The sequence below is a fragment of the Pyxicephalus adspersus genome, chromosome 2, assembly GCF_032062135.1.
Source record: "Pyxicephalus adspersus chromosome 2, UCB_Pads_2.0, whole genome shotgun sequence".
Taxonomy (NCBI): domain Eukaryota; kingdom Metazoa; phylum Chordata; class Amphibia; order Anura; family Pyxicephalidae; genus Pyxicephalus; species Pyxicephalus adspersus.
This window is the reverse complement of record NC_092859.1, coordinates 93,551,274-93,578,656: the sequence shown is the minus strand read 5'-3', so window position 1 is coordinate 93,578,656 and position 27,383 is coordinate 93,551,274. Positions and strand designations below refer to the sequence as shown.

At 37.9% G+C, this 27,383-nt stretch overlaps 1 protein-coding gene across 3 annotated transcripts; it reads left to right on the top strand.

Annotated features, from left to right (window-relative positions):
* Positions 1-241: 241 nt before the first annotated feature.
* Positions 242-26,028, top strand: SAMTOR (S-adenosylmethionine sensor upstream of mTORC1). Of its 3 annotated transcripts, XM_072401528.1 has the most exons (6): positions 242-456; positions 6,391-6,438; positions 12,841-12,982; positions 15,275-15,427; positions 23,838-23,949; positions 24,523-26,028. In XM_072401528.1, the coding sequence occupies exons 1-6, from the start codon at positions 267-269 to the stop codon at positions 25,147-25,149; spliced, it is 1,272 nt and encodes a 423-aa protein (XP_072257629.1). In that variant the 5' UTR covers positions 242-266; the 3' UTR covers positions 25,150-26,028. The 3 variants fall into 3 exon arrangements, with proteins under 3 accessions (XP_072257629.1, XP_072257630.1, XP_072257631.1); XM_072401529.1 differs by lacking the exon at positions 6,391-6,438 and having other exon boundaries at positions 244-456; XM_072401530.1 differs by lacking the exons at positions 242-456; positions 6,391-6,438 and adding an exon at positions 7,953-9,543.
* Positions 26,029-27,383: the final 1,355 nt, after the last annotated feature.

Genomic DNA, 27,383 nt, shown 5'->3' with positions numbered 1-27,383 from the left:
ATAAATAAAGTGTGTGATCTGAGGGTATTGTGTACCCAGCTCTCTATAAATAAAGTGTGATGTGCAGTATTGGTGCGTGCAGTATTGGTGCATCCAGCATAGTGTGTATTGTGCAGTAGTACACGCCTGTGTATTGCGGCACATCTGTAGGGATGCCGGGGATGCCAGCTCTCAGTAGCGGCCTCGGCCTGTCTATCCTATGGTGAGCCGGCTTTCCTGATGACGTGCCTGTTGCTGGCCTTCCAGTAGAAGTGAAGGGGGTGTGGATGGCTGTTGTTTGTAACCGGGGAAGAGCAATGGAGCAGTGCAGAAGTGTAGGCACTTGCGGGGGTGAGAGAGAAGTGAGTTCGGCGCCCATGTCGGTCCCGACTGGCAGAGACATGAAACAGGAGCAGGAGAAGCTGTCCGGGGTGGTGAAGAGTGTACACCGGAGCCTGCGGCGGAAGTATCTGGAAGGTATGAGGGGAAGGCCGCATTCATATCACAGGAACTCCAGGGAGCAGTGGACACGGCCTTAGACTTTATTCTTGTCAGGGGTGGCACACTCTGTACAAGTGCTGTACAATGTTTGTAGTATGGGCTTCCTATAGCCTACGTCCCGTGGAACTACAAGTCCCAGAATGGCCTGAGGGCCTCTCTATACTGACATTGTGTTCCAGCTGCTCTACAGGTCTTCATATGGGTCACCATATAGATTATATTGGGGTTACCAAAACTATGTAATATAGGAGCCTACCATAGCCATTCAGTCCACTTGTATGCAATCAGCAGGCACTTATACTACATACTTGTTGGTAGATGTGCACTTAGCTTGTGTTGTGACCACTGAATTATTCTCAAAACTTCAAAAAAGTACAACAGACACAGGTGCCTGGCTTCAAATAACATCAACTACAAGAAATTATAAGTTCCTTTGTTGGTTTTATTCATGGTCACCTACTGTGTATTTTAAAAAAAACTTTGTGTCAGTCCCCATACCCCATGTACTGCATTCAGGTCCTGGCAGGCTACTGGACTGTCCATCCATGGCAGTGTGTTTCCTGGTGGTGACATAGCCAGCGCCATCAGGGCTCCAGGTCCCATAATGCCGTGCAGTGCAAAGCGCAGAGATGTGTTGGGACGTTGGAGATTGGTTGTGGTGTGTTGGCATCATCATGAAGCCTGTACTCCTCATCTATAGGAGCACACATCCCACAACACTGCTGCCACTGTGAGCATTTCACCTTTGGGCAGAATATAATAAAAGTTTGCAGAATGCAAATCAAAGAAGGCTAACCTTAAATTATTTTTTAATTGTTGGGTTTTTGATCAGGGTGAGTGAATGCATAATACTAATATTATTATTATTATTATTATTATTAATAAACAGGATTTATATAGTGCCAACATATTACGCAGCGCTGTACATTAAATAGGGGTTGCAAATGACAGACAGATACAGACAGTGACACAGGAGAAGAGGACCCTGCCCCGAAGAGCTTACAATCTAGGAGGTGGGGGAATTAACACACAATAGTAGGGGAGATATAGTATGTGTGCAAGTGTAAAACCTAAATCTGTTTATTGACCACAGTACTTCTTCCCTTCTCCCCAGATAGCCAGTGCCATACTTGTTCAGGCATCATCAGGGATTAATATTGACTCCTGCTCTCAGATCACACAGTTATGTAAAGCTGTTTGTACATTTTTGGTCCTTAGTGTAAGTGTTAGGTATTATCAGTTCAAGCAGTCTTTGTTTTGTGTGACAATATTAGGAATGATGCTGTACAGACAGGCACATAGCTACTGTTATGTAGAGAGCGCCCCTCTGTGGGGACTACCATAGGCCCTTTATGTGATGCAGACAAAAGTCCCCTGAGCCCCTGCACATAATAAGTAGTCTGTTTTTCCTACCTAGTAAGGGTAAAAATGATTGGGCTTTTTCTTGTTTTATATTTGTTTTCCTCTGAGAAAATTATCAAATATGGCTTATGTTGTTTTAAGAGGGCTGTAAGGAACTGAATGTGAAAACATTTATTTGGAAGGTGGCTGCAGAAGCGGAGATCTGTTAGACTTCTACAGTGTGTCTCCTGTCTTGTGACTTTCTCCTGAAGTCTGCAACAACTCCTCTTTGTTGTACTTATACAATATTCTGTCCTTCTGATGGTACACTAAGTGCACTACATACACAGCCTTGTATCTGATGATGATGTGCTGTGATGCAGTTTCACGTTGAAAGTTGAAACATTACAAGCTTTATTTATAAAACAGGGAATCAAACATTTCATTGTGGAAATCTTCCAGATCCATGTGTTTAATGGCAGAACTTATTTCCCATCAGGTAATGTCAGATTCCCTGTTTTAAAAAATGTATCTCTATGCGTTTGTATTGAAGAGAGAGACGAAGACAGCATAAACAGAGATGATCTCTATTTTTATGACAGCTTTGTCCCTTGCTTCTATATAAACACATAGTGCATAGTGAAACTACATTCTAGCACTATAAATATACCCCAAAATGATGACAATCTTGGTTGAATGTGAATGATTGATCCTAGCCCAACAATACTTTTCTTATTAGGATTTACCAGTCCATTTACTTTACAACTTATGTGCAGAAAATTGGTTGGTAGCAGTCAGAAGTTTACATCTGCATATTAAGGTCTTGTGTTACCAGGCTTCAGGGTTAATGTTAAGGTTCTTCTGAAATGCTTTGACTGGAGTTACACAAGGAGCTTCTTCAAGAGATGGTTGGGATGCAGCTAAGATGCAAACAAAATACCAGCTGGGCCCATTCACACTTTGCTTTGTTCTCACACTTTGGTTTACCCCTCTGGACCAATTTCTAAGTTAAAAAAAATTGTGTTTAGATAAAGTTTAAAAAAACAGTTCTGAATTTATCTATGATGACAACCCAGGGGAAAAGTCACATGACCCATCCTAGGCCTCCCTATTGGCTGAGAGGCCCTGGGCATTGTCGCTGGTGAGCAGGTCACATGCTCCTCCATACCTAGCAAGATTTTCTTGCAGGCTGCAGAGGAGCTCACGAGCAGTGCAGATAAGTTTAATATAGAGTAAAAGGATGTCCCGTTTCTGCATGGACGAGGTGCTAGGTAATTCAAGCATTTCATGACTATAGAACACATACTGCATTTCTACTCTACTAAAATGAGTTTATTTAAATGTCTTAGACCTCAGATTTAACAGTTATGTTTAATAAGTTGATCGGAGACTTCTCTGTCCCTAAAAAAACCCTAAAATAGTTTATTGTCCTTTGGACAATATAATGATTATTGTATAATTCTTATGATTTTACCAGGACCAGGCTATCACAGATGTGCTGTAGTGGCAAACAGAAGTGCTAGACTGTACCATACTGTAAAAGGTTGACCTTCTATTTCAGTTGTTTTGTTTGAGGAAACAGTATGTGCTACAATATCATTGAATATGGATGTTATTTAATTATGCCTACTTCATGCAAAACTGTACCGCAGTACAAACTGTATAAAATGATTTCTTTGTGTTTAATGCCAGCTTTACCCAGAGGAAGAATACAGAAGTAATTCTCACCACTAGTGACGTAGCCATTTCAAGCATCTTTGGCGTTTATTAATTTAACTATGGCCAACACCATACCTGTGCCACATAGGATTGTTAAAATACTGTAATTTGCTGGAACTGCTCTAAACCTTTTAAAGTTCCCTTTCCATAAGAACAAGAGACAATCCTATATCACAGTACAAGTGCCATGGAAAATGAACCGATTGATGGCTTACCTAGTGTTAGGTAATTGATTGGGGGTGACAAACCTCTTATACTCACATCTATGGTTTGCACAGAGTCCCTTTTTTATTTTTTTGTTCCTCCTCTAAAAGTTCTCCACCCAGGAAGAACTAATTCAACAGTTAAAAGAATCAAATTATACCTTTTAAATAATATTGCTAAACAGTGTTATGCAACATCATCCATTGTTACCTTTTAGTCATACATGAAGCCTCTGCATAGTAATAAAAACATACCAAACTCTGTTTAGTGACAGGGAATTGTTTGCTGTGGGTCTCATTAGAAAAATTTTGTGTAGGGGGGGAGTTGCTTTTTATTTTCAGGAGGTTTGGATTTTGCAGGTATGTTTAGTTAGTATATCGGTCTGTATTGCAGAGTGATCTGATAAGCTTCCAGAATTATGGTGAATTTAGAAGCACACCCCCTTATTGGTAGGTGGTTTTGAGGATCAGAAGGTTGGTGTTGCTATATTTTGTATTAAAGGGCATATTTGGAAAATGTTGCTATGACCATTGCTTGAGGGGATGGCACAGGATACCTTGGGTTTATGCAGATAGATTGCTTTCCTGTTCTTAACACCCACAAGCAACATGATGAAAAAAACTATAAAAGTTGCTGTCAATTCAAAATCAAATAATAGTTATTTGGGATTCAGACAGAAATTCAACCCTGAGGTTTAGCTCAATCTTCACATTAGTCAGCTGTGCTAATCCTGTGCACAAGTTGTCATGTTGAATAAGCATTGTGCAGAGTTGGCATACTTCAGTTATTGAAGCACATAGAACGTCATGACAGCCAGGCAGCTAGCTTTTTCCATAGTAGAGCTATAAACCTAAGAATACCTTGTCACTGTCGTCTTCATGAGAATTAGAAGAGGCTGCATTTTCAGTGCTTAAACATAGAAATATATTTTGACCATGCAAAGAACATATTGTTCTGTTAAAGCTGCCCGTTTCTGTTGCTCTTCAAATGGATAGGAGTAGGTGGAGGAGGTGCTATTTTATGGCTTTCTGTTTAAAAAATGTTTATTATGCCTAGTTTTGGTTTAAACCTGCTATTTTTTTCTCAAAAACACGCTTGGTTGAAATGTTTGTTTTTGGACTTTGTTATTGTTTTTTTTTTTGTTTTTGTTTTTTTTGTTTTTTTTGCTTGTTTATCTTTTTTCCTATAAAACCAAGATTGTTCATTATCCTTACAATACACAAAATATTTACAGGGGCCCATGATAAATTGCATGCATTAGGAATGCTACTTCAATTTCAACTACCCAAACCCACCCCCACCCCCCCGCTTCCCCCAGTACATAACATACACATAACATTTTAGAGCATTCTTATGGTTTACTTTGGTGAAGTCACTCCCAGTTCCTATTCCTCCTTGGTGGCACCTAGGCATTCCTCCAGGATTGAACAGTGCTTACAAAAAGATTTGTGAGTGCGGCTCAGCCTGGACACCACAAATATGTGCATCTTACAGGAAGCAGAATTAGGGATATATAGAAATCGGTTGATGGGATGGAGGTCATTTATCGTTTTCAGAAAAGATGCATTCTGGGTCTTTTAGCCTTTGGGTGGGTGAGATGCAAATGCAGAGACATTTGTTTATATTTCAATTTTTTTTTAATAATTTTTTTTTTTTCAAAATACAAACAAGTGGAATATACAATCAAATTGGGCAAGCCAATACAAACTCAAACATGAATTTGCAGAGAAATACAGTAAAGGCATACAGATGCATTAGTATGCAAAGGATGAAAAGTAATCTATTCATATCACTTATTCTTTTAACAATCAATTTGTGATTAAAACTTTGTCTTTTCTGCCTGAAAATGCAATAGTATTATAAAAACAAGAATATTGTCTTACCTACTGTATAGGTATGAACTGTTAATACTTAGCCCACACTATTGCCTGTACTGCATTCAGTACAATGCTATGGAAGTTGGTGGTACTTTGCATGAATCACTTATAACTAACTTCATAATCATAATCTAAAATGTGGGTGCCACATTAGAGGTTACTTGGTTTGCTACATATTTAACCTATGGAGTACTTGGCTTTAGTAAGTTTGAGAAATACTGCTATAAAGAAAGATTTCACGTTTTAAGGGATTTTTCCATTTTTAATACAAAATCCCTTGACTGGGGAATTACATTTAGAGAGTTCGGAGCCAAGACCAAAAGCAAACAAGCTTTTCACTGTAGATTTCTACATTCTTGTTTCTTAGAATAAATATACATGTTTTCCATATATAAAGATTCTGTGTATTCAGCTCTGTGTGGTTTCATGGTAATTTAAGCCTAACCCCGTATAATACTATTGATGCCCACTAATCCCCCTTTTAAATTCTTCTACAGAAGCTGATGCTGTGCAGCACCTAAATTGAAATGCAGGGATCTAGTACAGACCCCAAAGTGCTCTTTTTCCCCCCTGTATGTTATGTATAAAAAATGTAGTAAACTGTTTAAAAGTAACAGCAGCAGAATTTGTCTCCCTCCTTTAAAACACTAATCATCCTGTGTGACCAGGCAAAGAGGGGGGCTGAGTCACTGCTCTGACTCATTGACTTGTGTGTGAATTATAACATGAACAGCTGAGCTTTGAATTTTTTTTATTTTTTTTTATGCAGATAAACAAGAAAATATCAATTTGGGGAAAAAGTCTCTTAACCTACTAGGTATGTTTTTTGAATTATTTTTGGAATGTGGAAACGCACACAAACACTGCGAGAGCATGGGAACTATAGACCTTGTCACATGGGCCTTATTAGATTGTGAATGTTTTGAGTTTTTAGAACTTCTGTTTGCTGTAGACAATACTTTGTTTACCTGTGCGTCATACATGTCAGTCACTTTTAGTGTATCTGTCTTAAAGTGGAACTGGCATAAAAATAAAATAAAAAAAAAACATTTACCTATACTTCCGCAGAGCCCCGATCCCTCCACACTTGGCCTTGATTCAGTCCCGTGCTACCATCTTCTTCAGGCTAGACACCTGATCTCGCACTGCGCAGTATCCTGCTCTAACTTAAAAAAGAAAAAAAAATGCCGAGCGCATGCGTGAGATTTGCCTTTTTTTTTTTTTTTTTTTACAGTGCCTGTAAAAGACCAGCAGCCCGATGCATCCTGGGATACGTGATGTAAGTATCCCAGGAGGCTCTGCGCTCCCATGCAGCTTTCAGCAAAGACAGAAGGAAAGGGATGTCCCATGGTTTTTTTTTTTTTTTTTACATTGAGGGGGGGGGGTTTACTATCCTTTTGTATAAAGTAAACATTTTAAAGTGCACACAAAACGCTCATGGTTATCTTCAGTTTTTAACTTTCCCTATTCTGCATTGTATTCTTTAGCAAGCTGCATGACTAAAATGATTTTATAAACATGTTTGTAGTTAGCAACCAATGTCTTGTGAAGTAAATATAATTAAATAAAATACACTCCTAATCACAGAGACATTATGTTCTTCCCATGTTGTAGGAAAAAGAACCATAACGATGCATTAGTAGGATTGCTTTTAGATGGGAGTAAACTGCATTGGAAAAAAACTTGCATATTTTGTGGTATTTTTCCTGAGCACTTCCAATAGGCTTGGTGCACTGCTGTGCTGTTCATTCTAAATGGTACCCCAGTGTGCCTTAGCAGCCAATTTGTGGTGCATCACTCCACAATGCACAACACTCCATGTTGTCTGCCTGAGCCCACCGGATGGCAGTGCACATCTTCGTGGCCATGTTATCGCATAGATGCGAGCCCAGCTGACAGGTACACAAGTATTCACTATCCCAAGTCAGCAAATTTCCTCTTTTCCTCTAACCTTGTTTAGCTCCTTGTTAGTCATGTTGGGGGGCTTTCAAACTAAAAAGTTAAACATAAAAATGTATATTTTAATTTTATTTAAAAACCTTTGTTTTACAGATAAACATTCAGTATTTGACAAAGAGCACTTCCAGAGAACTTTGGCCTTATTTAAAAATATATCACAGCAATATAATGCAAAAAGAATTATAATCGTGGAAAAAATAGCCCATATGTGTTTTTGTATAATTCAAGTGCAATTCAATATTTCTCATTTCATTCTGGAACTCATGGACTATTTATTGAAACTATAGATGATATCTTTAAATCTAATGAATAGCAGGTAGGCTCAAGTATTTGTAAAGCACTTGCTTATGATCCTGAAATGCATAGGCTTTAAATATATTGCAAGAGATAAGAAGTGTGTTATGCTCTTTGGAATAACCTTTGTATGGGTGGTATTTTTCCTTTTTTTTGTTTTTTTGGTGTTGAAAGCACAGCTTGTTACTGACTATCACGGACCAGGTTTCTGAGTGCTGGGTTTGCAGACTCCTTCTCCTTTTCATTTCTCAAACTACAGGATTTTTTAGAATGCCTATGCCTCCTTCCAGGGTCCCATGGAACCGCATTTTGACTATCCTTACAAGCATGCTCCTGCCTTGCTGTGTGTGTGTTTTTTATCAAACTGAAATTGATGACATTGGGGTGTTACTGTATGTATGACAGGCTAATATTAGGATAAATAAAATCCCTTCCACAGTCAAATATGCACAGTAAATTGTCCAATAGTACATTTTTCATCTTTTAGGGCTAACCGGACTCCCGTGTATACCGGTGAATGGAAACCAGGCAGGTTTGCTTATTTCCAGTTATAACCAAGAATTCACGTAATGGGTAGCCTGCCCCATAGATTTGCATGTTGGTTCAGCTGCCTTTATAATACATCTTCTGGTTGATTTGCCATGCAGTTTTAACTGATGTTAACTTCTTTAATATGTATGCTTACTTTACAAAGTCTATAGTCATGTCACCTACTATCCCTCAGAGGTGCTCACTATCCTACAATAGTTATATGCCAATATCTTAGTCTAAGGCCAATTTCTGGGGGGAAGCCAATCTACCTACTTGCATGTTTTGGGAGAAAACTAGAGTGCCCAGAAGAAACCCACGCAAACGGGGAGAACAAATTTTCCGTTTGAGTTGTCCATGATTGTGAGCAAAAAGTCACTTTCAATGTCAAAGTTTTTAACTTGTTATCCAGAAATGTTTTTGTATTTAATTTTTATTTTGTGCTACCCGTATTCTAGCTGAATTGTTCCATGGACCAATACTCTGAATGTTAGGTTGTAAGATAAGGTTTAATATCTTTTTTGTTTTGCGTATTCATTTGAAAGCATCTGTTAGTAATTTGGCAGCCATTTTAGTATTATCCATGCATCGCTGACTTCATTAATTAGTCATTTGCAAAGCAGTCTGTGTCCCGATAAGACGGCAAACTCTTTTGTTGGATTGCATTTTATACCTCAGTATCATGTGATGCAAATGTCTGAATTCTGTTTGCAGTTACATGAAACCTGATCTTATTATCATTTTTCATGGAACTAATTTGTAAAATATTTCTGAACTGTTGGGTTTTGTATAGATTGTTCAGTGTTGTGCTTGTAAACTGTTACAAGGTACCCCCTTTTGTTTGTTCATTGCAGCAAGTTATTTTCTGTCCCAAGTTTTGTTATGAATATGATAGGAACCCATTTAGACCTACTAGTAAAGCAAAGCATTTTGCATGTGTTGGAAGGGGCTTCACCCTTTTTATTAAAATTTATATGCACCTACTTAAACACACAGTAACTTGTTGCACTGTAAAATGATGTGTTTGTTTTTTTTTTTAAACGGTTTCGTTTGTTTGGACACCAAATGAGCTGCCTTAACCCAGCCTACTTTGACCCCCTTATAAATGGACCACATAGCTCTGGATGGGCTCCAAGTGATGGTAGGAAAATAGTTGAGAACTGTTTCAAATGCAGATCGTTTTCAAATGCACGATGATCTACTAATAATGCAGTCAGTATGGGAATGGCAAGTGACATCTTATTGTTGTTACATTGGGTTGATTTATTAAAGCTCTCTAAGCCTGGAGAGAATACACTTCCATTGGTGAAGCCGGGTGATCCAGCAAACTTGGATAGGATTTCTTAAGTCATTTGCTATTTGTTAGCAAATATGTTCAATCCTGGACCAGATCTATTCCAGGTTTGCTGGATCATTCAGCATCACTGATGAAAGTGTATCGTCTCCAGCCTTGAAGAGCTTTAATAAATCGGGGAGATTGGGAGAGGGATTATCCTGAAATATGTTGTAAGCTTCTGGTCAAATCATATTTAAAGCCAGACTAGATGATTTAGAAAACTTATGCTTAAAAGTGTACAAAATGTAAACCACCATCTCTAGTTTAAGTGAAAACTGAGTCTGCTGTAATGTACAACATGCACCTGTAAGAGTAAGAAAGCCAGTCCAGTATTCCAAGGAACATTTGTAGCTATGCATACGTGAAAGAAATGAAGCAAAATAAAAGGGGATGAAATAATAATAGGAAAATAGTTAAGCTGCTTTTGTAAACTTCTGCTTTGAGAGTTCTGGTTGTTGTGCTTATTTGGCATTACCTAAGGCAGTAATGTCAGCTCAAGTCTCATGACGTTTACTTTTTACAATTACTAAACCCAATCACTAAAAGCATGGAGCTGTTATTATAAACTTGTTGATCCTTCTATAAAAGGCCCTGTGTTAGGCATGTCTAATTATTATGTGTCCACTACCTCCTAATTGTGGTCTTGTGTCCTATCAAAGTCTGCCAGAAAGCCATGACAAATGTTTGACACACAACGCTTTAACAAATAAATGTTGTCAAGGTTTTAGATCTTTCTTCTAACCTTTTAGGACAATGTTCTTATTTGAGTCTGAAGATCATTCAGATACTGTTAGCTTGATAATCTGGTAATTTAATCATCCCTTGTAGTTGGTCTGGGAAGTCACAGCCAGTCATAGTATGACGATACGTAACAGTGATACAGTTTTCTTGTCAACTTGTCCTGGTTTCTGGAAACCATCACAATCCATATGTTGTCATTTCAAAAGCTGAAGTACCTCAAACATTCATATTCAACTCTAAGCCTGTGAATACTCTCAATCGCTCAAAAATGTTCATTAATATTATTAAACTGTATTTTTAAAGCGCCAACATATTACGCAGTGCTATTCATGTTTTTCATATGAAATCGAGATAGCATTGAATGATAGTCTATACTAAAGAAGAGAAGAGTGCATTTCCCAAACTTGTGACAGATACTGTCTAATTTTGTTATGTCATGTGACTTTGGTGAAAATTGCTCAAAAAAAATAATAATATTTGGGAATTTGGAGATATTTTCAGTTGTGGGGACAATGTTTTTAAATATTAAGTCATTTTTTGACTGAGATTTCTCTTTTATTTTCCTATTTTGGCAACCACCATTTTAGTAGACCGGAAGTGAAAGAATCTCTCCAAGAGCCTGTTTTTTTTTTTTTTTTTTATAAAATCTTCAACACTCTATCCAAAACTTATACAAAAAGCGTTGAATATACTTTTTTGGCAGTGAATTGAAGAGGCAGAGGATCACGGTAAAGGATTATAGTGCCTAATATACCATCTGTATTACCAGCACTACAGCCTAAACACTGGCTGGCACACTCATTTCACAACTTCAGTACCATTTCAGAGAAACAATATTGGAGTCTGTGAGCAAGATGTAAACACCCGGACACTTTTTTTTTTTTCTAAATTATTTTCCTAAATATTATTAGAAGTGCCAACAGACAATTGATGCCTTAACCTGTTTTACACTTCTGCACTTAGTCATAAAGCCCACGGTGGCCCTATGACTTATTGCAGCAATGTGAATTGTGTTACAGCATTTGTTTGCTGTTGGTGCCTTTATTATTAAAGTCTCCCAATGTTTGCACCTTTCTTACAGACCCCACTGTTTAGTCTATATGTTCAGTTTGGTAATTGTGTGTTCATGCCGAGTTGTTTTGACTTCACTCGCTGTATGATTTCTTTGTGTCTGTGACTTAAAGTGCTAAAAACAGAGCAAAGCATCTAGTACTTTGAAAAATAATGCCACAAAAAGAAGTCATCCCCCTCGATATAGATTAACCTTCACAAAACGTTTGTCTCTAGTAGAAAAAGTGAAAAAGAATCGGCATAACTTGCAGTTACTTACTGATGCTGCACATATTTACAGCAGCTTTAAAAACCTGAACCTAAATGACGTGCTGTTTTGACATGACTAATCATAATTTCATGTGGTGTTGGAGGTCTGCTATGTCCTTCCCCACATAATAATCACTGTGATTAACTGCCTTGCTAACAAGCAGAAACATATATAGGGCAGGAAAATCAATGGACCTGAATTACCTCATAGGGCTCAAGTGTGGTAAAATCAGGATAAAGCTACGAATGGCGGCTGCTTTACAGCTAACACATGGTCATAACTTTGTTCATTTGTATGTTGAGGAGCCATTTAATTTATTACAGAACTTCCCCTGCCAGAATGCCCCAACATTTGGATGTATTGGGTGGCTTTTACAGCTGCAGCAGGTATATTTAAGCAATGTGCCTGCATTTTTTACTTGTGTTTTATTTTTATTTTTTTCCCAAAACAAACAAATTATGTTAGAAAAACAAACATATTACAGAAGTTCTGGTAATTTTCTAGGTTAAAATACACAGAGAATGAAAGTCTTACAGAAGATTGATACGTATTTCTTATAGAAGTTACCCATTTTGATCAGTGTTTCTCAACCAGGGTTCCATGGAACCGTAGAGGTTCCATGAGCCATGAGCAATTTGTGCTTCTCGGGTCATTTTAACTGACAGTGAACCAATTATCTTTTTGGCTATCTGTTGGGATTACATTCTTCCCACAGAACAACAATGTAAGAAGCAATCTTAATACTGACTATCACGCTAATGTACTGTGAGCTGTGGGTATGTTTTTGCCAGGGGTTCCCCAAGACCTGAAAGTAACTTTGAAAGCTCCCCATAGTAAAAAGGTTGGTAAAGCACAATCTAAACCAGCACATGTGACAGCTTGTCTATGCTTCGATTAGGTTTGTTACCAAAACAAACCCTTTGTTATTATGGTGAACCCTTATTTTTTTTTTATTTCCTGCAGTAGCTGTTAACTTTTTTAACTAATACAAGTATTTTATAGTCAAGTTGTTTTACAAAAAAAATGTATTTTATTTGTAGCTGGAGACTTTGATAAAATATGGAAAGAACACTGTCAAGATGAAGAGAAACTTTTTGAATACGCTGCTGCAATGAAAAACTTGGCGGGTAATCACTGGGCTAAGAAGTGTGAAGGAGAAGGCCGAATTGAATGGTGCCTTGGGTAACTATTAATTTGCATATTCTTAAGCACTGTTGCAATGCAGAAATCTGGGCTCCACTAATGTATGAATGTAAAAATGTTATAATACCTCACCTCTCCAGGAATAGGTTTATTCCTTAGTTTGCTGCAGTTTACTTTTTTTTTCCTGTCACAGAACAAATATCTAATAAAAAAAGATTACGGACAGGCAGATAAATATGTTTTTCTGCAGAAGGCTTCGTCTGTCACATCTGCAATAAAATCCTGCCTACTCGCAGTTTTTTTATTGTGAAATTTTAGTGGTTACAATGGCTAGAGGTAACTACTTCTCTTTTAAGCAACATGTTAGAAAGACTTTAAGGCAGCTGTACCGAAATATTTTTTTTCTCCTTGCGGGCTCAGCCTTCACATTATTGGTTATGTTAAAGCTATAACAGAGGTGACAAATTAGTGTGTATGTGTATGGTTTCTTACACAGCTCAACTATTCTTTACACAGAAAAAAAACAGTTTTACAGCCGTTATACCAAGCAATTTCTAGTGCATGGTAAATAGGGAAGAAATGGCTTTTCTCCTGCATGCAGTAAACAGATGACATAGTTGCCCCTACAGGCCTAGGCATTCAGTCACTTGACTGGTTATGACATTAGTACAGATACCCTTTAAACAATTGCACTGATTGTGTATATAGTATCAGAATAATCTTAGAATGCCAAAAACACATCCTTTACCCTCCTTACTATTCACTGAAGAACTGTTGTCTGAATAGAAACTATTCTACATGTTCTATATGAAGTTCAATACTGTGTTTGTTCTTATTGTTGCAGCACAGATCAAGACCCACATGTGCACGTAAATGTCCATGTCAAGTTGCATTTAAAAAAATATATATACCCAGATTGGTGTTTTCTTTGTTTTAAAAGAAAACCTTGTTCCAAAAAGGGAATTTCCTTCAGAATCCAGTCAAAATCTGTTTTCTGCACAGCTTAAAAGATAATGAAAGACGTGTCATTGGCGATAAAAGTTCATTACTCCCTGTGAAATATATATGCAAATAAGTAACTCTAAAGGCAGAAATGTCTTCTGGGTAAATGCTATTGATGAAAGGAAGGATGTGGATTGATTGCTGTGGGCAACACAAACACATTTCTCTCCATTAGCTTTTATCAGTCAGTCACACATGGTTATCTTAATGTAAATGTAGTTCAGGACTTTTTTTAAGTGAGGTTGTGTGCGAGCCATATGAACCGTTTAAATTTATTTTCAATGTATTGACATTGAAAAAAGAAAAAGTTTACTGTATTATATTCTCTCAATCTAGCAAGTAAGAAGAATACCAATAGATTTGCCATAGATAGACAGATCTCCTCCCCAGGAAAATTCTGATTACTAATGAAAGAAATGTTCTTAGTAAGATGGTTGCACTTATACATTTATTCCACATTACTCCACTCACATGTAGTCCTGTTCACTGTGCATTTAAATCTTACTTTATAGCCCTCCACAGACTTTATACTAAAACTATAGAATTGGCATGTCGTTTAAGACCTCAGCTTTGTGCAGGGCAAAAGTATTGTCTTCCAATAATGTTCAAAGACAGATTTTTCACTTAAATATATGGTTGCATTGCCTTGAACATGTTTAAATTAACCCAAACATTTTGTGTAACTTGCCACAAGCTTCTTACAATACGTTGCTGAAATTTTAGCCCACGTATTTTCAATTGGATTGAGGTCAAGTCTTTGTGATGGTCACTGTAATACCTTGATGTTTTGAAGTCATTTTACCACAACTTTGGAGGTAAATAAGGGGTCTTTTGTCTATTTGGAAGACACATTTGTAACAAAGAATTCCTTCTTGAGCTTTCTTAAAAAGTTGCTGCAATAAATCTACAAATGGTTCTTGCTCATGATGCCATCTATTTTGTAAAGTGCTCCCACCCCTTCCTTCATGGTTGGATTGGTATACTTTGTTCTAGAAAAAGCCGTACCCTTTTCCTCCAAACATAATTATGATTATTATGGCCAAGCAGTTTGATCTTGGATTCAGCAGACAAGATGATATGTCCCCACAAAGTTAGATCTTTATCTCAATGTGCCACTGCAAACTGCAGTCTGACATTTTTAACTGTAGCTACCCTAAGAATCTGTTCAAATGAATGTGCTGAAATCTGAAATGGTTTTAAAAAAGTGGAACTCCAGCCATTTATTACTGAATGATGATGTTTCCTGTGCTTAAAGTTCACCCATGTTTGTATAATTTTTTTATCTGTAAAGAATGACAAGCTTTTACAAATGTAATCTTGTTCTCATAGTGTTTGTCAGGAATATTTCTTCAATGGAGGTAAGAGAAAAGCGCTTGAAAAAGATGCAAGGAGAGCAGCCTTAAACAATCATCAGTCTGCTTCTTGTGAAGACTTGCTTGCTTCCGGGCTTACCAACACAAATGGCAACACACCAAATCAGGAGTAAGTATATATTTATTGTTCACTTTCATGTAAGTTTTATTTATAATTTTATCAAAGCACTTTAAAAAAACGCAGACTGGTAGCAAAGGTAAAATTATGTCTCACAGCTGTTAGGCTAGGGTTGCTCTTCTATATTTTTGTTATTGTGTAACATAAAAAGATTGGTAGATGATTCACTGGTTAACCTTGTCAGTGATTCAGTGTCTAAAAACTGCTGGGATAAACAACAAAGTATGTAGGGAGCACTTTGTTTATACAAATCATTAGACAAGCATTGAAAGAACAGCCAATAAACTAAACTAGCTGATTCATGTAATGATCAAATACGACTGTCCCATGTACCTAAAGTTCTACAGTAACCCCATGTTTTACTGTAATAGATCACTGATCAAATAGACTTTAAATTTGCTCTTTGTTTAGCATTGATTAACAGAAATATACACGTTTGGAAAACTGAAAATTTAATGGCTTCAAAAAATTCTTTAACATCCCCCCCTTCCCCCGGCGGTATTCCCAAGTGTGGCTGGGGGTGAATTTTTTTCATACCAAATATGGTAACACTGAGCCAACATCCTCCAGTGATTTCTGGCCGGCTTCTGCATCACATCGACGGCTTGATTGATGTGATGCGTGAAGCGTCGGTACGCTGGGGGGTGTGGCAGTAAATTTAAAAGATTAAATTGTAATCTAGTTTTAAATCATTGATCACAATGAAATATAATATGAAATATAAAAAATAATAAATTCAAAAGTACTAATAATGCATCCAACAGCTTCGTCCAGTGCTCTAGTTTACAGTTTGTTCACTACCAGCCCTGGCCTTGGTCTGACCTTTGCTTGAACCTTTTCCCCTTTTCCTCATTTTAACATTTGTCTCTGACCTTGGATGTCCCTGACTTCTTACTGGAGACTTGACCGCATCCAAGGCTTCCATAAGGCGTCTCAACAGTGCAAAAGCTTGAACAGCTAGAAAGCAGCGATAGTGTTGTTGAATCACTTGTGGAATCGAGCCATAGTGATTCACCAAGAAACTTGTCATCAGACAGTGACGGTAAAAGTAAAAACAGTGACGATTCGTTCAGCTCAGGGCCCAAGATTTCCATTTACTGGAGCACCTGGTGTGAAAATTGATGCTGAACGCAACTACCCCTTGGCATACCTGCAATTGTTCCTGACCAATGAGGTTATTGAAAAAATAGTTGCTGAGACAACTACGCTGCACAACAATTAGCTGCTCCAGACCTGAGGTTTGCAAGTGACAGAAAGTGTGAACCAGTGACCAAAGTGGACATTTGGCTATTTCGGGGCTTAGTGATACTTTAGGGAGTGGTGGGCAAACCCCTGCAGAAGTGGTATTGGTCTACTAATAAAATACTTGCCACTCCATTCCTTGGCACAGTCATGTCAGAGCACTGATTTTCCCTGATCATGAAATATTTAGACTTCGCAAACAACAAATAATTTGATGAAACTACTCATCCTGCACCAAAACTCTAGAAAATTTGGGAAGTATCTCAAATGATTCTAATGACCTTTGTGCCAGAAAAAAAAGACATCAGCATAGAAGATAGTCAAGTGAAAGAGAGCACAATTTGGCGTACAATCCTACATGCTGTGTGAATCATCAACTGGCTACATTTTGAATTCAGTCCTATACACTGTAATAGGAACAATATTTAACCCAAAATACAGCAACTATGGGATGGCAGCATCTGTTCTCTCACTCATTGAGCCATTGCTAAATCAGGGCTATTGTGCCACAACCAACAACTTTTATACTTCTCCTGAACTTTGAGTTTCTTCTGCAACACAAAACCGATGCATATGGAACTGCTAGGGCTAACCGGTGCAACATGCCATTAATGTTTGCAAAAAGGAAGCTGAAGACAGGAGAATTGGTTACCTGGCAGAAAGGCAAAATGATGGCCCTGTGATGGCGTGACAAGAAAGATGTGTACCTAATGGGTACGGTTCATAATGCCTCCACTGTTATGGTACCAACAAAAGGTGGGAAAGAAATCATGAAGCCACAAGTAGTGACAGACTACAATAACACAATAGGAGGTGTTGACAGAGCTCATCAAGCAATGACATTCTACCCAGCAATGAGGAAACGGAAAAAGAAATACTATAAAAAGATCTTTGGGTATCTTGTTGAGCAATGCCTACATTGTGGAATGCCTACATTCTCTACAAGCAAAAGAGTGACAGGCCTGTGAGTCATTCTGACTTAATTTGGAAAGTTTCCAAATGTATTGTCATGAACCACCAAACACCATCAATGGCTGTGAATAGACCTGCACGTCATGCTGTTGCAGTTGTCAACCCGCCTGACTGGTCTTTACTTCACAGACTACATCCCACCAACCGAGAAAAAGCAAGCACCTACAAGGATGTGCGTGGTTTGTTGCCTAAAGAGAGATGACAGTGGACAGAAGATCAGAAAGGAAAACAGGTTCTCTTGTCCTGATTGTGACGTTGGACTTTGTGCACTCCCATGTTTCAAAAATTTACCATACCCGGGTTGTCTACTAATTTATCAATAATATTGCACCCTGAAGGTGAAGGTGCATCGCAGCCCCAGAAATTGTGAAAGTTTATAAAGGTTGTTCCCCAACCACCAATGAAAGCTCTGTGAGCGTTCATACCCAGGCGGGAACGGGATTGCCCACTAAAAATGATAGTGGGGGGTAATTGGTGGCCAGGCCAGCTAGTTGTCTAGCTAAGTTCCAAGTCTGCATCCCAAGTGTTTTAGAAGCAGATTGGAGACAGGCAGACGTACTCTGGAGGGGACCTGTTCAATAGTGACCCAATGAGGAGGGTTCAACAGTACATGGTAGGCTGTTAGGGGTGCTATTTGAGATGCAGTGTAATATTATGGAAGGTGAGGTAACGACAAGCCACCCTGACGCCGTCAGTGAAACATAGTGTGGTGTGGGATGCGAGGCTTGCTTGAGTTCCAGATAAATGACCGCATTCTTTTCTGCAGGACCTTGAGAGTAGTTGTTGGTATATTTACTGGTAAGACCCTCATATGGTACAACAGCTTAGGTAGCCAAGTCATCTTGACAGGCGCTATGCGTCCTAACCAAGAAATCTGGTATTGTTTCCAAGATTCCGGTAGAGAAACAAGTTGGCGGGCTAGCTCTGGGATGTTGGCAGGATATACAAATTCATAGGTCGCAGTTATAAACACCCTCAAGTGGCGGAAGCGGTGTTCCTAGCGAAGAGACTCAATTTATGTGCTTTATTTCCAATAGTATCACCATTGCCAGCGCAAAGAATAGCAGCGACAGCGGGCAGCCTTGTCTGGTTCCCCTGCCTTTGGGGAAAAAAGGTAGACCTATCTCCCATGTATTGTATAAACGTTTTGGGGGAATTTCACAATGCGGCCACCCAGCTACGGAAATGTCGACCAAAGCCCCACACCTCTAAAAGATAGGTGGGGTATGACCACTGCACCGAATCGAAGGCTTTCTTGATATCTAAGCTAAGAAAAAATGCGGGTACCCCCTTTGAGCGGGCGTGGTGTGCTAGATGAAGTGCACAACGTATATTGGTACCGCTTGCCTTTTAGGGATAAAGCCAATTTGGTCCTGATCTATCACTCTATCTATTCCCTGGTTAAGACTAGGGGCTTTGACGTCTATGTTAAGCAGGGAGATCAGGCGATAATTGGACCAGGAGGGTAAATCAGTATCTGGTTTGGGCGTAATCACTCTCAAGCTGCGATATTCGCGCCAGTCTTTGTTTCTTGATCTGGGAGTCTGTCTGTATAAAACAGCCTTATGGGCAGCCCAGAGGGTTTTGGTCGAAACCTCAGGGGTATGATTAAGCATGAAATAGTTTAGATCACCCACTAGGATGAGAAAGCGTCCCTCCGGATCCACAATTTGTTTGTCTGCAGTAAAGGTCACTGATTTGCGAAACCAATAAGGACACCTCTTTGTTTTACTGAAGCATTAGCAAAATACACCACGGGGTAGAAGCCATGAAGGTACCTGGGGCAGGAGGGTGGAGGAAAAGTTTTTTTTGTGGAGGCACAACATATCTTATCTCTAGGAGTGAAAGTGACGAAAAGCCTGGGACCATTTCATGGGGAAGTTCATACCCTGAACATTAAGGGAGAGAATGGAAATCGGCAAACAGGGTAGGATCTCTCAAACCAGGCATAGTCACAGGCATAGGACAACAAGTGAGTGTCGGTGACCCAAGGGGTGGGGTTGGATGACCGTGCAGGAGAAACAACAAAGAAGGGGGGGGACTCTAGTGGCCCAAGAAGTGACATAAGTACAAACATACGAGGGTGAATCAGGAATATCCCGATTAGCCCCAGTACATCTCCAGGTGTCTTCCCCCAGAGTGTACAGTGACAACTGTGAGGGAAAATAAGGCAACTTGGTAAGACTATTGTAACATTACATTTTCCTGGCACTTGAGTATTAGGTAAACATGGAAACATGGTTCTAGGCCTAAAATACAAATAAGAAACTCCAGCATTGAACAATATGACTGTCCGCCAACTTACGACTCCGGGCGATCAGATCAAAGTTCTCCATTTTCCAGTAATCGGTGGAGGATCAGAGGGTCACGGGAACAGGCTGGATACAACAACAGATGAGTAACGAAACCCAACAAATAAGGCCCCGACGGTTTGAGGGTGAAACCGATAGTATAAAAAAGGACCAACGTAGATATGCAGAAGTTAGCTTCAGGTTACTTTATCCTGCTGACTGGAACGACCCACAGCTTTGGACGAGGTCCTGACTTGGTGCTCTTAGCGATTGTGAAGGTGCTGACGGTGTTGTCCTGGGGTATGTAGGGGCGAGGATTTCCGCTCAGGTTCATCCGTCAAAGATGGCAAAGGAAGGCCCAGGGATCTAAAACATTCAAGAGCTTCTGAAACCGAGTTGATCACTTGGTTTCTCCCATTAAAGGGCAGTATTAACTTAAAAGGGTAACCTATTTGCAATTTTCAGGTCTTGTAGAATGCGCAGATAGGTTTTAAGTTCTCTACATCGCTGGATAGTGGATGGAGCCAAGTCATCAAAGAGCTGATAAGGATGACCCTGGAATGACAGGGGCTCTTTAGCACATGCAACTTGTAGCAATTTATCTTCAGACCTATAGTAGTGGAGCTTAACAAGAATGTCTCTGGGGGGGCCATCGGGTCTAGGCTTGGCTAGCGTATGGTGAATCCGCTCGAACTCTAAGCATTCAATCGATTACTCAGGACACAAGTTGAGTTAAGGAAGTTAAATCCACTATGAACTCAGGCAGCCCCCTAACTCTCAAATTTGAGCGGTGGGATCTGTTTTGTAGATCCTCCAATTTGTAATGCAATACCTGTATTTCTTGTTTCAGGTGGTCCAGGTCTTCTTCATGGCCCTCCAGAACACATCATCCATACGATGTTCACAGCTGAACTGTGCGGTGTGGTACATAATATGATACATATAATGATAGTTTACAATAGGCCTAGAAGTAGCTACTAATCTCCAAAAAGGGCAGAAGAAAAAAAACAAAAACAGCAGCACCGGGCTTTTGAGTTACTACTTTCAACTGCTTTTAATTCTCTCCAGTCTCTTTTTGAGGTCGTTTATATTGGCGATGACACCAAGCTTTTTAGTGAAGTGGTTAGTGATTTTCTTAGATGTGGCATCCAAAAGCTGTATGTAGCAGCACTTTAAACTTTTCCAGCATATTATCTTGCACAGAGGGCGGTTGTTGTTAGGACTGTGAGAGAAAGCTATCCAAGAACTTGTCCGACTCACTCACATCGTCCGGTGCAGCGGCCGCGTGGTCTGAGGTAGAGCTGGTCGACGCCATCTTGCCTCCAGCTCTCAGCAAGGCAGCTTTAGCAGTCAGCTTGCCTGGCCCCCTCCTATTGCAGGAGGTCATTTATTTAGTCACCTCTGCATGCCCTGAAGATCTGGGGAGCAGGAGGAGGTGGTGGGAACTTGAAACGCCGGCGGATGAGCTTGTAAAAATCCTTTGATTTCCCCTCACAGAGCGGAGCCAGTGCATCTATCAGCCGATCCCGCACATGCGCACCCCTATCTCTTTACTGACTCTTAAAGCCTTAGTCTCGTCAAGGATGCCACCAACATATCTATGACCATTCTTAAAAAGAGAAAACCTCAGTGGATTAAGACATTATGCAAACTACTGCTACATTGGGTACTTTTTATCATTACCATTCAATGCTTAAAGTTAAAATAAACTAGTTCACTAAATTACATATGACATTTTGCATTCTGTTTTTATGTCATTTTGGATCTGTGCTATGATGAGATGAAAATTTTGCTTATTTATCAGAATAAACATTGCACTTCATTATAAATTCTGTATGATCAAAGTGCAACATCATGAACACAACATATTGTACAGTACATAGAAAAAATCAATTTAACTTTTAGCCATAGCATTGCATAATGGACAAAAGAGACCAGTTAAGAAGTGTTCTAAGCATTTCCATATTTAAATTGTTAAAGGCATTAATAGCAAAAAAAACTTTGGAATTTACTTTTAGGAAATAATAGTATTTTAACCTTTTTTTTATACATTTTAATCCGTGTATCATTTGATTTCCAACTGGAGCTAAATAAGTAGGGAACATATCAATATTGCTAAATCACTTTTTCAGTTTGGGGAAAAAAACTTTCTAAACAGAAATGAAGACAATAGTTGCTGTTTGGAACTTCCAGTCTAGGCAGCTTAAATCACACGCAGGGGTGTCATTATTTTTTTTTATTATTATATATATTATACACTGATGCAAATAGTTTAAAATAACATGCAAAATTTAATTTTCCTACAATGCATGTAATAAAGTCTTGATAAACATTAGCTTATTTGAATTGTGCCAAAAAATATATAGAAATCAAATGTTGTACTGGCTTTGTACAGCTATCTAATATGGAATAGTAACAGTAAATCGGAGCATTTGTCTCTGCTTGACTACTTGTTTTAGCAAGTGGGCAGATGAATTGTAAATTTATTTATGTCATATTTTTTTATGTTTTTGTATCTCTATAAACGTAAAGTAACTCAAACACTGTGACAAGCATGTCCTGCCTAATATACAGAGCTATGTTTTATACAGTTTAAAAAGATGTGTTCCTGTTTTCATTTTCCACTATTATTGGTAATAAAATAAAGACATGGTATTCATTTTTAGTATGAACTTTTGTAAACGCTCCAGAGACTGATTGCTTGGCACATACCATAGTTCATTGCTTTGTCAGCGTGTGTGATAATGGAATTTAAAAAAAGAACATATTTAAGAAACACAAATTCTATATATTTTCTTTTTTTAAAAATACTGGAACCTTGAAAAAAGTAGTTGTTCTACCTCCACCCTGTAATGAAATGGTGTTATTTTCGCCCCTTACATTCTTAGTTCATTTCTTGAAAACCTTCCTCCTCCTCATGTAGCCCAGATGTACAGTATCCACAGCTAACTCCTACAAAATGGGGGTGCTGATGGCCCAGTAACAAAAAAAAATATAAAAAAAAATATTTCCAGATTTTTTCATCTTGCCATTTTGTTGTAGGCTATAGTTGAGAGAATTGTACTCAGTAACTTACTTATTGCACCCCTCATACCGGTTTTGATGCGGCCTAAGACCCCCCAGGAACTCATAATATGTGTTCTGCCTAGCATTTATTTCAGATATTGCCTTTTATGCACTTACATTGTAATGTGGATGTATAATGATTTGTAATGCCTGCAATTCTACTTTCAATAGTGTACATCCAGGATATAGAAAGTACACTACAGTGTGTACAGTATTGCAGAGTATTTAACATACACAGTGCAGTACTCCAAAGAATGCACCATACAGTACATGTATACAGTGCATAATGTAGTGGGTAATATTGTACATGGTGCATTAATTCTTAATATAATGATAGATATAGTCACAGTCTAATGACCTTACCATAGTACCATGTCCCAAACATAATCTAAGGCCAGTTTTTTGGGGCAGAAAAAACATTGATGGTATTTGTGCAAAAAATGTCTTTCAATGTAAAAAAAAAAAAAAAAACTCTTTTGTACTCATGTGAATGTGTACATTTGAAGGCACCACTACATTTTGTACTATACAAGACAGCTTGTACTTTGAACACTGTTATAAATTCTTTCCTTTAAATTTTTTGGGGGACATTACATATCCCATACTATTCAACAAGTGGATACTTTTTGATAGTTAAACCCAAAATATTCACAAATATGGATGCAGAACTCAACTAAAATTGGCAATTCATTTTACTCTATATAATCTCCTTAAGATTTTATCATTTTGATTTACCAACTATTTTCAGCAAAATGATCTAGATTTTTGTGATCACTGAATTTTCAGAAACACCACTGGCGTCAAGTTTAATAAATAATTTTCCTTAACAGGTTTCACCTTCCTGGGAAGATCAGACTACTTGATGTAGGAAGTTGCTATAATCCATTTGTAAAATATGAAGATTTTCTGGCTGTTGGTATCGATATTGTGCCTGCTGTTGAGGTAATAACTCATTTTAGGGTTTAGATGACCCTGCCTCTGTGTCTAATTACAGGTGTGGGCATAGCAATAATGTGGAATGTCATGCATACATAATAGTGTACATCATTGATCTATTTGTTTTTGCTAAAATATAGTGTAGCGTTTTGAGATTGCATACCAAAACAACCAGTGTTTCTAACCTTTTTTGTAATAATTCAAAATCTCGAATGGTATTTATGATTTGTTAACCATTTCAGTTCTCATGCCTGTATATTTTTTGGACCAAAGCAGTTTTTACATTTCTTCTATGGGCCTGTTGCTTAATCAATAATTTTGTCAAATAATACATATTTTGTTAGAACAAGCAAGGCTTTCTTTTCATATTGTCTTGCAAATTTTTTTTTTTTTTTTTTACTGTGATCTGTTTTTAATGAAAAATCTATCATTGCTGTAGATAAGTGTACATTTTATTCTATTGTCCTGTTAAGAATAAAACATTATTTTTAAAACATAGAAAAATGCACGACAATCTAGGCAGTGGCAACAATTGGTGTAATTTTTAATTTTTTTCTTTTTCTTTCCTAAATTTTTTAGACTGTCTACAAATGTGACTTTCTGAATTTGCAGATCCAGAGGCCACTTCAGCTTGCCCCCGATGCCATTGAGGCCTTTCTGAAACAGCTAAAAAATCCCATAGATTACCTTCCTGCTGAACTGTTCCATGTAGTTGTATTTTCCCTACTTCTGTCCTACTTTCCATCACGTTACCAGCGATGGATTTGCTGTAAGAAAGCTCATGAACTACTTACACTAAATGGTTTGCTGCTCATTATTACCCCAGATTCTTCTCATCAGAATCGTCATGCAATGATGATGAAGAGCTGGAAAATTGCCATTGAATCTCTTGGTTTCAAACGAATGACCTACTCCAAATTTTCACACATGCATCTCATGGCATTTAGAAAAACATCACTAAAAACTACAAGTGATCTGATTACAAGGAACTATCCAGATATGCTTTACATCCCTCAAGATTTCAATTATGTTGGAGAAGAGGAATACTCCAGCCCTTCGTGTGCCAGATCTGAAATGGAAGATGAACAATTAGCGTACACATTCTGCGAGCTGCCAGACACTCCTTATGATTCTGACTCTGGAGAGAGTCAGACCGGCTCAATGTCTTTCTATGAGTTTGAGGATCCCATTCTCCTGCTAAGCTGAACTAGTCCTAAAGAATTTCCAATGCCAGTATGGCTCTATTGCCAATAACAAGAAACAGACTTAACCCAGAACAATGAAACGTTTACAAAGTTTGCTATTTTCTTACTCCTGCATTTTAGAAATTTTTACTGCTGCGAAAAACTGGATGAAAGTTTGTAGTAATGGTTTAACAGTTCTTGTTTTTATTATTTTTTCTCTTCAAGGTACCAACTGTAGAAAATTCATATTTGAGTAGTGTTGATGACTAGTATTTTATTGCAAAAATATTTGCATCTTTTTTTTCTTGCACCATTATTTTCGGACATTTATGTGCACTATTGCGTTTTGGAGACATAGCAATATTTTGTCTATCCTTTGGGTAATGCCTTTTGATGGAAGGAAATTCCAAAATATCAAAAATAATGTTCCTCTTTTTTTTTCTATACACAATAAATTGTGTAAGTTTCTATCAATAATATTATTGCACAATTAATAACTGTTTTTGGGAGAAGTATATTACACATAAGGTTTTATCATCTATTGTGTACATGTGATCTTTTTTTTTTTTTTTCATCTTAATACCTCGTTATGAGAGTTTTGCACTGAACATAGGTTGGTCTGTTCTTCTAAGCTAAATAACTTATTCATTTTATTCTTCGTATGGTTTATAGTTTTTTTTCCAGTTGAAGTACATGTGGCGAACAATTACTGTAAATGCTTGATATTTCCTGGTATGAAACATCAAGTATTGACACAACAATCCAGATATTTCAAATTCGTTTATTATTTGATGCCAGTATTATGCTTTGCAGAAATGTTTGTCTTCCTAATAAAACTGTAGGCCATGTTTAAAGAGTTGTATTTTTTTTTCTCAAATTAAAAAAATTATGTTGGAAAGAAGTTCCTGTCTTTTTTTTATTTTTTTGCTTGTATGATTCTAGTTAACATGCATACAAGTTTTATGTTAACATGCAATTTTAACTCTTAACTGTAAGCTGTCAAGGGATATGCTGATATACAATAATTTTATTAACTTTATTTCATTAATTCAAAATGAATAATTGCATTGGAAGCGCTTGTTTACCACTATGCAAGCTTTTTAAGTGTTCACCAATTTTGTCAAAAAGCCTAGCAGTTACTGCCCGTTATTCAGGGGTGCCTAGTGGTTGTCAGTAAACACTTTTGATTGATAAATGCCGGAGTTTTTTTTTTTAATACTATTTTTAAACTAAAACAAAATTATTACACTAAAATGATTACACCATTTTGCCCCAAAGAGTGTAATCACTTCTTAAAAACATGGAACACTAGGAAGCTGAGTGGGGAAAGTTGGGGCATAATGCGAAGATGGAAAAATGGGACATGTTATGGGGTGGGTATTGAATGTTGAAACAAGACGTAGGCAGGTGATCAAAAACGTTGGCACGGTTATCTTAGTTACTGGACACCTATTTGTTGTGTTGCCCTGCACCGTTTTTGACCACCCCACTACAGTTTCCCCCTCCCAGCTGAAAAACATTTTAGGCTAGATCACTGCTCTATATGAAATGAATCTTAGGAATGGCAGTCCCTTAGTCTTCCGCAGAAATTACAGAAGTTTTTCACCTAGCTGTAGTCAATCCTTGATGCTGACTCTGCTGCCAGGGAAGGTTCCTTAGATGTAGTTATGCTTCCTCATATTCAATGGCATGCAGGTTGATAGCAATGCCTAACTGATCCAGCGCTCACTTCTGATGTTGTTGTCACTTTAAAAAAAATCTGCCAATGCCTTTAATTTCCACATTTTTTTTAACTGTCCTTGAATCTTTTGCTATGACATACCGGTATATGTTTCTCGTGTTAGTCTTTTCTGAATAATGGCCCCGGTCACAGCTTGCTTAAAGATATTTGTGCTGTTGGCCTTGATTGGCAAACGAGCAAGTGAATGCTAAAAAAACAATTTATGATTGTACCTGTCAATCATATAGTTTTTCTTTTCTTGATGCTAAGTGTTTCTTGCATCTGCTCTTAAAGCCAATGTTCCTTATAGCTATCACATCTGCTGGAAGAGAATTGGTTACCTGCTGTAAGAACCAATTTTGTACCATCTACCAGGAAAGGGTTGTGCTATTTTCTATATTCCTTTCTAAAATTTCTTCCACTATACTTTCTAATGATTTTTAGTAGGTTTAAAGACAGCATACAAAAAAATAGTAAGCCAATTAGGTACAATGGTGATAGAAAATAGGATTATGATAAACCAAATTAATTATAAC

Excerpts from the sequence above, each read along its gene's own strand:
- SAMTOR (XM_072401528.1), top strand. The coding sequence starts at position 267 with ATGGCTGTTGTTTGTAACCGGGGAAGAGCAATGGAGCAGTGCAGAAGT. Across the intron at positions 12,983-15,274 it reads CGAATTGAATGGTGCCTTGG|TGTTTGTCAGGAATATTTCT; the intron begins GTAACTATTAAT and ends TTGTTCTCATAG. Across the intron at positions 23,950-24,522 it reads ATATTGTGCCTGCTGTTGAG|ACTGTCTACAAATGTGACTT; the intron begins GTAATAACTCAT and ends TAAATTTTTTAG.